General features: G+C 47.7%; 4 protein-coding genes across 4 annotated transcripts; 3 read left to right on the top strand and 1 right to left on the bottom strand.

The window, feature by feature from the left end:
- Positions 1-990: 990 nt before the first annotated feature.
- On the top strand, positions 991-6164 carry BDQ94DRAFT_162787 (serine/threonine protein kinase chk2; the record flags this gene model as incomplete). Its single annotated transcript, XM_026769614.1, has 9 exons — positions 991-1032; positions 1094-1622; positions 1675-2267; positions 2336-2485; positions 2616-3196; positions 4366-4648; positions 4713-4910; positions 4960-6018; positions 6093-6164. 9 exons carry the CDS (start codon positions 991-993, stop codon positions 6162-6164), a joined length of 3507 nt encoding a protein of 1168 aa, XP_026621438.1.
- A 337-nt stretch (positions 6165-6501) lies between these two features.
- Positions 6502-7618, bottom strand: BDQ94DRAFT_96967 (mitochondrial 37S ribosomal protein mS41). The gene has a single exon (XM_026776946.1). It carries the CDS (start codon positions 7366-7368, stop codon positions 6652-6654), a length of 717 nt encoding a protein of 238 aa, XP_026621437.1. The 5' UTR covers positions 7369-7618; the 3' UTR covers positions 6502-6651.
- On the top strand, positions 7617-9269 carry kin28 (TFIIH complex serine/threonine-protein kinase subunit KIN28). Its single transcript, XM_026776947.1, has 2 exons — positions 7617-8008; positions 8138-9269. Exons 1-2 carry the CDS (start codon positions 7810-7812, stop codon positions 9157-9159), a joined length of 1221 nt encoding a protein of 406 aa, XP_026621436.1. The 5' UTR covers positions 7617-7809; the 3' UTR covers positions 9160-9269.
- Positions 9270-11727: 2458 nt separating this feature from the next.
- Positions 11728-15369, top strand: BDQ94DRAFT_151922 (putative kinesin family protein (KipA)). The gene is made up of 2 exons (XM_026767851.1): positions 11728-12835; positions 12910-15369. The coding sequence occupies exons 1-2, from the start codon at positions 12067-12069 to the stop codon at positions 14979-14981; spliced, it is 2841 nt and encodes a 946-aa protein (XP_026621435.1). The 5' UTR covers positions 11728-12066; the 3' UTR covers positions 14982-15369.
- Positions 15370-15453: the final 84 nt, after the last annotated feature.

Genomic DNA, 15453 nt, shown 5'->3' with positions numbered 1-15453 from the left:
ATCGTGTTCCACTCATGACAGTGACTTTCTGCTTTCATTTAGGCGAAGATACTCCTTTAAGAGCATAATGCTTCCTTCGGAAACTTTAATGGCTAGTGAGAATCTTATGTAGTGTTGTATTTGTCTTCACTTTCAAACAGTACGCTATGCTCCTATGCAGTGATTAATAAAATACCATATCTCCGCTCAGGTCCTGCTGTGCCTTTCTATTGTGTAAGCTTGTACATATATAAATAACAATTTATACAGCTACTAATCATGACGCGATATCAACTGGTACTCAGCTTCGAACATGATTAAGAGTCGCTCAATGTTAAAGCCGGCATTGCTCTATTCGCTAGTTAACTAGTGACATCGGATTCAACCACAGGCCAACTACAAACTACGTGCTACAGTACCCAAGTTTTAGCCGTTTCGAACATGTGGGCTAAGTCAAGCATCCTAAGTCCAATTATGTGGCAGAAATTCTCGAAATATTAATTATCCAAGACCATGCATGTCCTTCATTTCCAATGTAATCCACACGAATTTATACGATGTCCAGGGGTGCTGGGTCGAAAGCGGTGACAGTATTTATGATAAATGACGACCCAAGAAGGTGTAGCTCGGTTCAACCTACCCATGCCGGGAGCTGAGGTACCACACGCTAAAGGTTGTTTGTGACCGACTTCTATGTACACTGCAGCCTTGATTTATTTTACAATAGATCGCTCTGTCTATCTTTCGCATTAGCCAATCTAGGTTTTTCAGTGAAATAATCTTTTTCCATTCTCTTCCTGCCCCTTTGGTCTGCTCGACCGTATCTTTCCAGTGATCATACACCTCAACTTCTACACTTGAGCATTCCCCCCACTCTCGAAGCATAGGAGGGCCTGGCAATATTCCAGTGCTTATACTCTGGTTTCTATGCCATTTTTCGAGTTTTGAGGCGTGAAAGCCAAGCTGATCTTGTGACTGCTGGTGCTTTATAGGATGCGAACAGGCAATACAATGGCACCACACAACGAAAAAAGCTCCCTCAAGCGTGGCAGAGTATGTCATTACCGTTAAATTCCCCATTAATAATTGAACTGACGATGGCGTAAACATGTAGGCCTCAGCTGATAATGACTCACAAGATCTTAAAAAGCCACGACGCTCAGAGAGGAACAATCCCGAAAGCAAAGCACAAGCTTTAGACGATCAGTCCTATTTGCCTACACCCTTGACCCAACGAGAATCAACTGCCACAGACATTGAAAAGGAGACGACTGTTATACCAGATGAGCCTGACCGAAGTTCGCATCGGCGGACACCTTCAAATTCAGAACTCCCGCAAGCTAGTTCATCGCCTCCTAGCGATACTCAAGCCCTTTCTCAATTTGTTTATCCCCCTAGAGCATTTGCCGATGAAGTCGAAGACGAAGCTGCAGAGGGAGTTTGGGGATACCTTCTTCCGCTTGATGATAAGGTCCGCCGTCCTCTAGTATTGAGGAAACGCGGAGGATGCGAGGAGCGCAAATCCGCAGCATCTACAACTAACTCCAGTAAAGGGGCGGCGAAAATGAGTGCGGGTTCCGAACGTAAACAAGTGAATTCTTTATCACCTAGTGGCTACCTGATAGGCCGACACCCTGAATGCGGTAGGAAACCTGATCATGTTTTCTTACACAAACAGTTAACTAAGCTTACCAGACTTGGTGATTAATATACCTACTGTGTCAAATCGACATGCTTTGGTATTTTCGGAAAATAGGAAAGGCGATGCCGTTGCTTTTCTCCAGGATCTTTCCATTAATGGTACTTTTGTCAATGATGCAATGGTGGGCCAAAACAAACACCGTGAACTTGAAGATGGTGATGAGGTCACTATTCTAGATGAAGCACGTTTTGTTTTCAGATATCCCCGGACACGAGACACCAATCGTTTCCGCCAACAATATAGGCTTCTGCAACAGCTTGGGAAAGGCCACTTCGCCACAGTCTACCTTTGCGTAGAACGGTCTACGGGTGCTCAATATGCTGTAAAAGTTTTCGAGAAACGCTCTGGCGATTCGCAGCATTCCCAAAATGAAGTTCTTCATCAGGAAATCGGTATCTTGATGGGCGTCAGTCATCCGAATTTGCTTTGCCTCAGAGATACATTCGACGAAAGCGACGGCGTTTATCTGGTCCTGGAACTCGCTCCAGAAGGCGAATTGTTCAACTTGATTATCAGCCAGCAGAAATTTTCAGAAAGTGAGACTCGTTGCATCTTTATCCAATTGTTTGAAGGGCTGAAGTATTTGGTATGTTCTACAACTCCCTTGCCAATCTTTTGTTTTTCCCGGTAGTAGCGACTAAGACGGAGTGTTAGCATGACCGAGGCATCATTCATCGTGACATTAAACCTGAAAACATTCTTGTCGCCAACAAAGAGTTGACAGTGAAACTTGGTGATTTTGGATTAGCCAAGATTATTGGTGAAGACTCGTTTACTACCACACTGTATGGCACGTACTCCAATGTTCTTTAATATTAGTGCTAACTAATCATTGTTGGTAAGATGCGGCACACCAACCTGTGAGTCTCCTAATCCACTCGGATGCCGGAACGATAATACTAATTTTGTAGATGTCGCGCCAGAAATCTTGCAGGAGCGGCGCTATCGAAGATACACAAAGGCTGTGGATGTCTGGTCTCTCGGAGTCGTTCTATACATATGCCTTTGCGGATTTCCCCCATTCTCTGACGAACTATACACAACTGAGCACCCGTACACGTTAGCACAACAAATACAACAAGGGAGCTTCGACTATCCATCTCCGTATTGGGACACTGTGGGTGATCTGGCCTTGGATCTGATAGACCGAATGCTCACAGTTAATGTTGACGACCGAATCACGGTGGATGAATGCTTAGAGCACCCATGGATTACAGGAAAGCAGCCTAGTGTTACCGACAGCACAGACGGCCTGACTGGGGCTTTAGGGAAGTTGGACTTTTCAAAAAGAAAGCTAGCGCGCGAAAGAACACTTCTCAGCAATCTCAATGATGTTCGCTACAGTGAACATGAGCGGACAAGTGGTGCTCCTGTCAAAGTTTTCCACAAGAACGATGCTGGGAAACGTGTTCACAACCATCCAGCCAAAAATGCACGAGAGCGTGAAGTATCACCTAACGAGAAAAGTGCCCCGAATAACTTTGTCAACCTCGGAGAACAAGGTGACCCAGTTTTGTTCGATGACAAACCAAAACATGGGCATAACTGAAGAGGAGACAGCCTTGTGCAACTGGAGATCCTCTGAAGCCATCGAATCGAGTTTATGTTGGCCGTGGCAGAAACCGAGTTCTCTTTGAGTGTATTCCTAGGAGGACTGGCCGTTTTCTTGGTAGGGTGGCATTAGCGTGCTCTACGAGTACTTGAGGGCATAGACAAGAGTCAAGTATACTCTGTAATCGACTTTCTATTACTTACAATAATAACAGCTTGAGACGACTGTATAACATACACAGACTAAGAGCTTCGCTTCATAGACGTACTAGCTTTCAATTGCTAGCCAGGGGCACTTCCAGACGCATCGGAACTTAGTACTTATGCCGACTAGAGCCGTCCAATATCATGCGATGGGTACTTTTACAATGACTCACACGAGTTGAATTCGAACAGAACCAAGGTAAGCAAAAAAGAAAGAGAGGTCCGATTTCGTATTGCTGCAAGGGAAAGCTTCTTCAATAGACAGGCAATCCTGCTTGTTTCGTATGCAGGACCTACCTGCATCGATGGGTTGCATATTCGGCACACACACTTACGTAGTGAGAGTCTTGGGCCTTTCTCATTTACTGCAATAAAGAGGGCGGAGCTATACATTGCACAATGTATAGCATGGGGAAATAGATTGTATCATCGCTCCTAGTACACAATGGGAACGTTTAGTAGTTCTAGTATGGAGTACTACCACTAGTAGTTTCTTAACTACTAATCAGGAAGTTAGATATTGGGTAGCAAAATGCGTATTTCGTATTTTACGGCTATGTACTCCTTAACCAGGGGCAGGAACGGGCCTGGATCCACTCCGAGGAACGGCTGGGTACTTTCAGACTTTGGACTGTCCAGTTCCTGCTACTAGGAGAGCCGCGGGCGCGGATCCGTTCAAATTGGTACGCCCACCAAGAATCCGTGAGCGGGTCGAGGCTACTAGTATTACTTTACTAAGGGCGCTCACTTACTGGCAAGTGGCGTGCTGCCGTTTTTCTCTCTTGCTTGTTTCTTTCCCAAAGTTCACTTTCCTGCGCCGTTACAAGCAATTTACACAGGCATCCGTCGCGCTCCCACGCCGAGGGCTAGGAAGGTGCCTCTGCTTGAGTCACTCTTCCTTGTGAACATAACAAACTCACTTCAATCAGTCTATTCCGGTTATTCTGTTCCCGCTGTCGTCCCATCATGGGCTTGCTCGCGGTTGTTCTCGACAGCCTCTGCGAGCGCTGCTCGAACACGTCAGTGCTAGTAGTCTTGGGATTCGGGCTGTTATCCCTGCTGGCCGTCTCTGTCATTTTCAATATCCTAAGACAGTTGTTCTTCAAGAATCCCAATGAGCCTCCTCTGGTGTTTCACTGGTTTCCATTCATAGGTAGCACTATTAGCTATGGCATGGACCCCTATAAATTCTTCTTCGATTGTCGCGCAAAGGTACGGACTGGTATTGTGAAGGTATCGATATTTTGTTTTTGTGCTGACTCGAATCTACCTACAGTACGGCGATATTTTCACATTCATTCTCCTCGGCAAGAAGACAACAGTTTATCTGGGAACCAGGGGCAACGATTTCATTCTAAACGGAAAGCTACGTGATGTCTGTGCTGAAGAAGTCTATTCCCCGCTTACAACTCCTGTCTTTGGGCGTAATGTGGTGTACGATTGTCCCAATGCCAAACTTATGGAGCAGAAGAAGGTGAGCTTGAGCGTTGACAAAGTTTTGGCACATGTACTAATGATGGTAGTTTGTCAAATTTGGTCTCACATCAGATGCCCTACGTTCATACGTTCGTTTGATCACTGGCGAGGTAGAAAATTTTGTCGAGCATTCTGCGGCTTTTAAAGGGTCAAGTGGCGTTTTCGACGTCTGTAAAACCATCGCAGAAATCACCATCTACACCGCGTCACGTTCGCTTCAAGGAAAGGAAGTTCGGAGCCGATTTGATTCTACTTTCGCCGAATTATATCATGATCTTGACATGGGGTTTGCTCCTATCAACTTCATGCTCCCCTGGGCACCACTTCCCCACAACCGGAAACGTGATGCTGCACAGAAAAAGATGACCGAAACTTATATGGAGATTATCAAGGAACGCCGTATTGGTGGAAACAAGAAGGATTCCGAGGATATGGTCTGGAATCTCATGTCATGCATATACAAAGATGGCACTCCGGTTCCAGACGAGGAAATCGCACACATGATGATCGCCTTACTGATGGCTGGCCAGCATTCTTCTTCGTCGACAGCTTCATGGATAGTTTTGCACCTTGCAAGAAACCCGCAGATCATGGAAGAGTTATATGCTGAGCAGATCCGTGTGCTTGGGTCAGATCTTCCACCTCTTACTTATGATAACTTGCAGAAACTTGACTTGCACGCTAAAGTGATCAAAGAGACACTACGAATCCACGCGCCAATCCATTCAATCATCCGCGCAGTCAAAAACCCTATGCCTGTGGATGGCACGCCATATGTTATTCCCACCAGTCACAATGTCCTTTCGTCACCTGGTGTTACCGCAAGATCCGAGGAATATTTCCCCAACCCTCTCAAATGGGATCCTCACCGTTGGGATGAGACTATTGCGGCTAGTGCGGAAGAAGAAGACCAAATTGATTATGGATATGGACTTGTCAGCAAAGGAACTAATAGCCCCTACCTTCCGTTCGGTGCGGGACGTCACAGATGCATCGGTGAACAATTCGCCTACGTGCAACTTGGTGCGATTACTGCGGCTTTGGTGAGGCTATTCAAGTTCCGCAACCTGCCAAACGTCAAGGATATCCCGGAAACAGACTACTCGGTAAGCTACACCCTTTTCAGACCGATCATGCGTCGACTTTTATGGCTACGATTGACAAAGCTGACCAATTCTAGTCTCTCTTCTCCAAGCCCGCTGGGAAGTCCATCATTCAATTTGAGAAGCGCGCTACCACCATTAAATCATGACAACCTGCCTGTTACTGTATAGAAACCGCGTTCGGTGATTGTACTTAAACCTCTCATGTAATACGATGAAAATGACTCGGAATTGGTCATTTCATGGAATTTTCTTTTTTTACTCTTGGTTTCCTTTGGGGCTTTATTGGCCGGTTCCATACTCATGTAATGGTTACTTGTACAGTACTTCAATCCAACGTCTTGATCTAGGGTTGACTATGAGTGAGGATTGTGTTATGTTTACGTGGTTTACACGCATTTTGAAGAGGCCATAATGTATCTATAGTCAAAGCGACTGTCCCATACAGGCGTCTTATGGGACGGCCATTCTATCAGAAATAGAATTCTTTTCTTGAACGCGATGGGAAACAGTGTCAATAGCCGGAAGAACTGTTAATCTATGAAATAAAATACATGTGACATGAGTCGATATAAGTGCCCTTTAAGATACAACGGAGGTAGGTAAGAACAAGTATGTGCGTTTTGTGGCGTAGTCTTAGATTCCCTTCTTCCTCTCTTCGCTTCGCTTCTTGGCCCGAACTTCAGCACGTCTCCTTTCACCACCGTCCACTTTCTGGCCGAGCTTGTCCTCCCACATGCCCTCTTCGACCTTGATTAGGGCCGCACTACCATTTGTGCCTTTGATCGGTTGGAGATACGGGCCACTGATAGCAGAACCGGCAGTGATCTTCATGCGGGCAAACTTCTTGAGGGGTTTCGTGGGATCATGAGTGTATTCAGAAGCATCCGGCGCAATGTTGACAATGACTCTTTTCATCCCCGGAGATAAAGTAGCCGAGGAATTCAAAGGGTGCGACGTTTCCTTGTTCAGTGTTGGGACTTCAACAACTCGAAGCTGCGCAACGCCATCGACCACGTTCTCCAGGTCTCCACCGGGCCCATAGATCCCCTGCCTGAACTTGTCCATCTTGCGAAGCAGGTAACGCCGCTGACGTGCGGGCTCAATGCCCAGATCTCGAAGTTCAGTGGAACTGGAAGTGAATAGCTTATCCCAGGAAGGCAGCTTGCTCGCGTGCTTGTGCATCCCACGACCGATCAATTTAAGAAAGGTCTCGACATCGGGAACGAAGGGAGTGGGTGACGGCGGAGAAGGGGCGCCCGTGTTCTTATGAAGATTTCGTATGAATTGTTTGCTTATCGTCAAGGACCTCATCACTTGCAAGGACAAGCGGTGCGAGCTGCGCGTCGCCATTATGTCGTCGGGCTTCTTCAAGACAACCGATGCCCTCTCGAAGTTGTTGATTGAGCACTATCGATGGTTCGTTTAAAAAGCAGGGAATTCGGGAGGATGCGGAATTGAAAAAATTCGGGCCCCTTCCCCGTCGCTGAAAATAGTCACTTTGGTAGCGTAGTAAGAGTTAGATGCCTTCACACTCGGTCCCGACCAACCTGGAGAAAAGTTCGGCGGCATGCGCAGTTCCGGGGCAGTCCCGGGATCAACAAAACTCCGAACTCTGATCCTAGCTTCGCATATACTCAGGCAACTTGTGTCATATCTTGCCAACCAGTCCGACACTCTTGACTGTCGACTTTCACTACCCGTCGATCTACGCTCTCTGGAATGCTGCTGCTGCATCGGTGACACTAATCATCCTCTCCCTGCCCATTGGGATTGAGGGCATATAAGCAGACGATGGCGGTTTCGCCTTTGGTTCCCCACGCCTCATCAGTTGCCGCCTCAAGCTCGAATACAGGCAATAAGCTCGATAATGAATCTGGAATCAACTCACCTAATAAGCCAAAGGGCTCATCGCCGCCCCAGCGCATGAAGAATCCTGACCGCGAAATCACGGAGCAACTTAACGACGATGTGAGGCACAAATACATAAAAGGTACTGAACTCCCATCGCTCGCTTTAATGTAACTCCACTATCCAATACATCCTGTCATTTCTATAATACTTTGAATCACAATCTCAGCAGTATCAGCAAGGCGATACTAATCAATAGCCAATCTTGCAGATAAGAAGTTGGGTGAGGGAACTTATGCTGTAGTCTTTCTCGGGCACCTTCGCACCGACCCATCGTCATTCGTTGCAATAAAAAAGATCAAGGTCAATGCTGAATACAAGGATGGGCTTTCTATGGACGCTATTCGAGAAGTGAAATACCTCCAGGAGCTTTCTCATCCAAATATAATTGCACTCCACGATGTGTTCTCGTCCAAAGATCAAAACCTCAATCTGGTCCTCGAGTACCTGCCACGCGGTGATCTAGAGATGCTCATCAGGGATAACAATATTCATTACGGGGCTGCCGATGTTAAGGCCTGGATGGGTATGCTTGCCAGGGGTGTTTGGTTCTGTCATGAGAATTACATCCTGCACCGAGATATCAAACCAAACAACCTTCTAGTCGCCGCTGACGGCGAGGTCAAGCTGGCAGATTTCGGTTTGGCCAGGTCGTTCGCTGACCCATACTTGAACATGACACACCAGGTGATCACACGCTGGTATCGACCCCCCGAGCTGCTCTTCGGTGCGCGACAATATTCTGGAGCAGTCGACGTTTGGTCCATGGGAATGGTTTTTGCCGAACTTCTTCTACGGGTCCCATTTGTCGCAGGGAACTCAGACTTGGATCAAATTTCCAAGATTTGCGAAGCCTTCGGGACACCAACTGAAGAGAACTGGCCTGGCGTAACTAAGTTGCCAAATTACATACCAGCCGATCCGAATCATATTGTGCCCTTACAAGGTCGAGATTTTTTTCTCAGGCAGTTTCCGACGGCTGGGCCTGTTGGGGCAGACTTGCTCATGTCGATGTGTACTTTGGATCCCAGAAAACGGAGCACCGCCTGCCAAATCCTACAACACGGCTGGTGGCTTGCTGAACCGAAGCCAACTAAGAAACAAGATCTTCCTAGAAAAGTTGGCGGAACTAAAAAGATGGGCGATGATTTAACGAGGCGAGGTGGAGAACTTAACGATACTCCCTTCAGAAATGCCGCTCGACAATTGGATTTTGGCGCGGCAAGGGACTGATAAACACATATACGTCTTCTCGGCCTCGACGCTTCGCACACGGTTACACTTGAATTTCCCCTGGTCCCTTAGCTTACTGTGTGCCATACCGATGATCAAAAAGATCACACGGTTCGGGGAATATCCAACATAAGTTCATTGAGGATTCTAAGTCATATCAAGGTCAAGGATAAGCAGGTGGTAAAATATAAGTCAGGTATTCTTAGGGGTATAAAGATTAATGCTGACATGGAAGAAGAGCTGGTCTTCCACAGTGTCAACTTGTGCTCCCCCAGGAAGGGATATGGCAATCGGCTCATTGTTGGTGAAGTTCATCTCTCGAGACAAGGTCCGCTCATCGACATTGTGGATTGCACCTAGAAAGGAGACAGAGACATGCGGCAAGGTGACTGAATAGTCATTGCAAGTTGATGCCGACTCGTTTGGTGTAGCAAGTTCAGCAGAAGATTGTTGTCGGCTTAACACCAGCCGCTATATGGTTCGCCAATTTCTGGAATTGTCGATACCTTAACAGTTGCGGAGTTGGAAACATCATGACTCGAAGGGGTCATTCGTATTAGTCCATAAGGTCTCAGACAAGGAGAAATCCTTCATGTGTGCATGCCTCCGTCAAACGGGCTCTGTGGCTGGAAGGGTTCATGCTGTGTATGCTGTTGTCTTGGCATCCTATGTGCGGAAAAGCAAGCAGGACCGCTCAGTAGTAGGGATCGACATTGGTACCTTCAAGGAGAAATTGATCGACAAAGCTCAACCCCTATCATGGGAACGGCCGCAGTGCTCTGTCCTGCACACTGCATCTGATGGAAAATTATTGTATTATGCAGCGCACATGTAAAGATATTTATTTGAGTCAGCCGCTTAAGAATTGGGCAAGGGAATTAGCCACCTCATCCTTAGGAACATGTGGATGGAGGAAAATGTAGGGCAGTACTCCGTAGTAATAAATATTATGGAGTGTATAGCGTTTCGGTCAGAGGGTGGCTGGTACAGATGATAATAACTCCAAAGCCCCTTACAAGGTCTAATTAAACATTAAAAGAGTGCTTCCGTCTGTTAGCGTCTGGTCCCTCTCACAGTTTTACCCACTCGAGAGAGGTTTTAGAAATGGGACAGTAAGTGCTCGATCTCCCCTACCAGATAGGTACACAGCACAGACATTGTAGTTCTACGTATTAGCAATATCACTGCTTCACTTCGAGATGTCAGAACAGTACCTCATCCGACATGATTACCCTTTACGAATCCAAAACCGTGTTGACGGAATAGTCGGTGGAAACAATCCAACGGGAAGGTACTATTTGTAGACGGGGAACCGTCTTTAACAAAGGGAAGATGTGTTGTAAACACCGGCAAGCTGAGCTCGAAGTGCTTGTATTGCTCGGTTTCAATACACAGTGTCCAAAATTGTGGCGTTGGATGAGAGAAGAACTGCCGCATATTTACGTAGACAGAGTTCCAGACTGCACGCCAGGGCAACACTTTTAGTATGTTTGATGTGAAACTGGTACTAAATGGGTATGATGTCGAATACGGCAGCATGAATTTGTATGCTCGAGTAAAATCTTAGATACTTGAGCGCTAGATAAAACATCGTCCGGTAAAAGGATTTCTACCATGGACCCCCCCCCCCCCATCCGCCTGCCAACTAGCGTAGTAGATCTCTAACTTACTGTAAGTTTCCAGGTAGTACCGTATAGGAGGTATCCTATACAAAGTTCCCGCACATTTGTTTGGATCCTTGGTTAGTTACAGTAGTTATTTTGCCGGTATCAGGTATCACAGGCTCCAGAAAGGTCCACTGTCCGAGAGCTAAATTCCACCACAAAGGGGTGCGGACTATGCTATGGTTACTTGCTACGGTGCCGGCGGAAGCAACGGTCAGCAGCTCATTTGTGCCGGTAACTAATGGTTTCAACTACCAGCATCATCAGACTGTACGATGGTATAGTATAATCACGAGCGCAATTAATTCTCTTGCTCTTAACCAGGGAGTGGGTGAGTTGCTACTGCGCCCCTCATAACCTGCTCCCGGCCTTTTACCCGTCCCGCGCGGCACTAGAGTAAGGACCAACCCTTGAAGCCTCCTTCAACCCAACGCCTCGCGTTCGAGGCGAATTGCGGCGTACGGGGTATCTTGCCTATCTGAATAGATTGATTACTTGTCTACCCATTCTTTTGGCCATGCCTGATTTGCGCACAGGTTCTCTTCTCAGGTGTTAACGCTCCCGATCAGCGCCCCCTCGTCAAACGCCATCCATCATTCGGCAGTGCCGCTCTCAGTTCGCCGCTGTCGTAATAAGAAAGAAGCCTGTCCAAGTCTGCCAGGGCTGAAACGGGATATTTGACATCGGCCCATAACCTACACACGTGCCCAACGCTGCAAGAGACCCAGCCAGCAAGGGCTTCCGGACACATTTGTGTCGTGCGCAAAGGTTGGCGCTTGTTTACGTTACAGTCCCCTTATCTCAGCCCGCAACATCCTAGCCTTTGGGCAATTTGCGGAAACGTCCGACTCAAGACTCGGCCTTCGAAAGACGGGACTGCCTCATATCAATCAAGGTGAGTCACCATATTCGTGCCCTGACAACCTAGTATACCTGTTGTTGTTCTACTACTTTCCCCTATCTCCTCACAAATCATACAAGCTTCTTTCTACAAAGGCACAAACGCGTGACAGACTGTTGCAATCCAACCCAAGGCCGGTCATATGGTGATATTGTTACATGTCTCAAGGACTTTTCATTGGCAAGTCTAACAGATTCTTTTCTTCTAAAATAGGCGCGAATTTGGGACTTTAATCTGGCACTTACGGATGGCCGCCGCGGAACTTTCCGAGTAATAAGTTAATGTGCCAACACCGCATGGTATAAGTTGCGAATTCCTCATATAATACACAGTCACCTGAAAATGTCAACCTTGCCACCGTCGTCGCGGACGGCCACGACCTCTGCGGCTGGGCCCTGTCCTCAATTCCCAGCTCCTAGGTCACGGAAAAGCCTTCCTGTTGCATCTGACACGTCAAGGGCGCCGTCCCCATCCCAGACGTCCCTCAAGACGCGCACCCCTTCTAGCCCTAGATCAACTCTTGGAAGACACCTCCTGTCTAGCTCGATGACCAACACCAGCACATCGCGGACCGTTGCTGGTAGCCGGGTTCCGAGTAGCCCTGATAAATCACTGCGACGAACCATCAGCATTGCAGCGTTTCCTCAGCCACCTAGGTCGGGAAGCCGCCCTTCTACTGCGTCTTCAATATCGGGAATACAGGGCGTTCATCCATCTGGGAGTGTAAAGGCCAGGAAAAGCTCGAGACTAAGTACTGGAACCACCAGTAGTCATCGGAGTTCTAATACCGCATCGTTACTAAGTGGCGCTGGGGATGCGAAATCCATTTCGACTATTGAAGCACGAGATGCGGAAGCCTCCCCATCACAAAGCAGAAGCTCATCTGCGCAGGGATCTTACTCAACTAGTGCAACTACGTTTGAAGATCCCGATGAAGGCGCACCAAAATCAAACTCTAGGCTGAAAGAGACAAAGGGGAACGTCATCGTGAGCGTCCGAGTACGCCCTGACGTGAATGGTGCCGAAGTCGCAAAGACCTCTGAATGGTCAGTAGATGGGAGGCAAGGCCTTATCTCTTATAACGGAAAGGAGGGCGGTGATTATTCGTTTGGTAAGGATATCCTTCGTATTTCCTTCGGGCGCAACAAGGTATACGTGACTTACTCTTTCATATCTTCTTGTTAGATAACGTGTTCACCCCTCATGAACATAACGCAAAGATTTACGACTCTGCAGCGAAACGTCTAGTGAGGCGGGTAATGGAAGGATATCATGGTACAGTCTTCGCTTACGGCATGACTGGTACGGGCAAGACCTTTTCTATGCAAGGAACCGCAACCTCCCCGGGAGTGATACCGTTGGCAATAACAGACATATTCTCCTTCATCAGGGAAACGCCACATCGTGAGTTCTTATTGCGTGTCAGCTACCTGGAGATATACAATGAGAAAATCCACGATCTGCTGTCAGCCTCGGTATCTGGCGGAACCGCTGTCCCTCAACAGGAGGAAATCAAGCTCCGCGAAGACAGCAAACGTGGTGTATATGCCACGCCACTGAAAGAAGAAATTGTTCAAAGCCCGACACAGCTTCTCCGTGTGATCGCGAGGGGCGATCATGCTAGGCGGACCGGTAGCACGCAATTTAACTCTCGCAGCTCTCGAAGTCACGCGGTTGTTCAAATTGTTGTTGAGAGCAGGGAACGAGTGCCTGCTGGAGCTTCTCAAGATAGAAGGTCAGGCTTGGTTCCAGGTGGAGTCCGAGTGTCGACGCTCAGTCTAATCGATCTTGCTGGTTCAGAGCGCGCTGCCGAGGACAAGGAACGGCGAACAGAAGGTGCCCACATCAACAAAAGCTTACTTACATTGGGCACCATCATCTCCAAGCTATCAGAGGCAAGAGATAAGACGGGCAATCCAACTGATAAAGAGGGGAAACACCTTCCATATCGAGACAGCAAACTCACGAGATTACTGCAGCCTGCTTTGTCAGGAAACTCACTGGTCAGTATTCTTTGCACGGTTCAGCTAGGAGGAGCAGCCAAGTCTCACTCCGGCGAAACCCTTAACACCTTGAAGTTCGCAGCCCGAGCCAAGAACAGCATTGTCAGTCATGCTAAACGAGCGGAGGAAGCATTTGGTAGTGGTGGAGGTGATGCTGGAAGCAGAGTTCTCCTGGAGCGGTATCGTATGGAGATTCAGACGCTCCGTAACCAGTTAGAGAGTCAGACCAAGGCTCAAGCTGAGAAGGAGCTGAAGCTGGAAGAGCAGCAGCTCGAAAAAGAAGCGCAGGCACGCCACGAAGAGCAAATGCTTGAAATGCAACTGGCTCGGACGGCATTAAAGGAAAGGATCGAGCATTTGAATCGTCTGATTCTATGTTCCAAGTCTACTGGTGTAAATACCTATGGAAGCATATCCGCTCTTGGTCGCCTATCAAGGATGTCGGCTACTGAGACTGGATCTCGATCTTTGCGTTCTTCACTCAGTCAGTCTACATTAGGTGCATATGGGCACTCGTCGCTTCGTCCAGTCTCATACCTTTCTGTTAACAGCAGTGATTATCCCGGTAATCAACCTTTCTCAAACGGGCATATTGGGAACGAAGATGAGGAGGATTTTATTGGCGAATTTGCAGATGGGAAAGCAAGCGCCCAAAGACAAATCGCGGCCCTTCAGGCCGATCTCAACGACAAGAATCGCTATATCTCTACATTGGAGCGGCGACTTCTACAAGCACGCCGGTCCAGTCATTCCCGCATGTCCATAGGTATGAAGGCCGGAAGTGCTACTTCTGACGCCCCTGATGTGCTAGCTCTTTTACGGGAGAAGGACATGGAGATCAATGAGCTTCGTCTACAATTAGACGACAAAGACAGGATGCTTGCTGCCCTTCGCTCTGCTGCTCGACATCGAGATCTTGCCCACTCAGCAGCCGACTCCTTCGTGTCAGACACGAAAGATAGACCTGGGCGTCAGGAACATCAACCCGATGGTGATGACTCAGCGGCTTACGACTCAGCCGTTGGTCTCTGTTCACCACTCAAAGAAGAAGAAACGGAAGAAAAAGGGCGTGGCATGGACGACGTGTCACGCATTCTGGATGAGATGTTACAGGACCGCGTTGAGAGTGGGCACCTCATCAAGGGATCTCGTGGGAGTGTTCGTGTTGCCGCAGAAAGTCGGCGGACGTCTGAATCCATGACCGGTTTGCCAGGGTTGAGCACGGGCACTACGGATTTGGCAGACTCTGGCTAAGGTCAGCGATCTTGAATCGCGTTTCCTGTCCTCCATTTCGCCCGAACTTTTCACGGGACACTATTTCCTCTTCAGGTCTATTAGTTCTGCTCAGGGCAGGCAGTATGGCTGTTTTTTGACTGCCTTGCCGCCACGCGCCAATCCGTACAGTTTCTCACCTTTTCCGCTTTGCCTTGCCTTGCACCCTCTTCATTGTCATTCCACGTTTCTTTCTATAATACCCTTTCTTTTTGTGTGGACTGATCTAGATACCCGATTTCCCTTTCTCTTTCCTAACTTCGTCTTGTGCTTCCTTTTTACCCATTTCTCTGTCCTGATATTCCTGTTACGCCTGCCTGGTGGTAGACATGTTGATTAGTAATGACATAATGAAAGTATGTTGAGAGGGTAGTAGGATATAATCATTCCCCTTATGATTTCTTCATTTCGAATCGTCCGAAGTGGAGAATATTATTCGTTCTATAGGAAGGTA

Source organism: Aspergillus welwitschiae, assembly GCF_003344945.1.
Source record: "Aspergillus welwitschiae strain CBS 139.54b unplaced genomic scaffold BDQ94scaffold_45, whole genome shotgun sequence".
Lineage (NCBI taxonomy): Eukaryota > Fungi > Ascomycota > Eurotiomycetes > Eurotiales > Aspergillaceae > Aspergillus > Aspergillus welwitschiae.
The sequence above is the reverse complement of the archived record's forward strand: the minus strand, read 5'-3'. Positions and strand labels throughout refer to the sequence as shown.

Bases quoted from the DNA above. Each gene is read 5' to 3' on its own strand.
- BDQ94DRAFT_96967 (XM_026776946.1), bottom strand. From the start codon at position 7,368: ATGGCGACGCGCAGCTCGCACCGCTTGTCCTTGCAAGTGATGAGGTCC.
- kin28 (XM_026776947.1), top strand. From the start codon at position 7,810: ATGGCGGTTTCGCCTTTGGTTCCCCACGCCTCATCAGTTGCCGCCTCA. The intron at 8,009-8,137 runs GTACTGAACTCC...CCAATCTTGCAG, and splicing joins GAGGCACAAATACATAAAAG to ATAAGAAGTTGGGTGAGGGA.
- BDQ94DRAFT_151922 (XM_026767851.1), top strand. From the start codon at position 12,067: ATGTCAACCTTGCCACCGTCGTCGCGGACGGCCACGACCTCTGCGGCT. The intron at 12,836-12,909 runs GTAAGGATATCC...TCTTCTTGTTAG, and splicing joins GGGCGGTGATTATTCGTTTG to ATAACGTGTTCACCCCTCAT.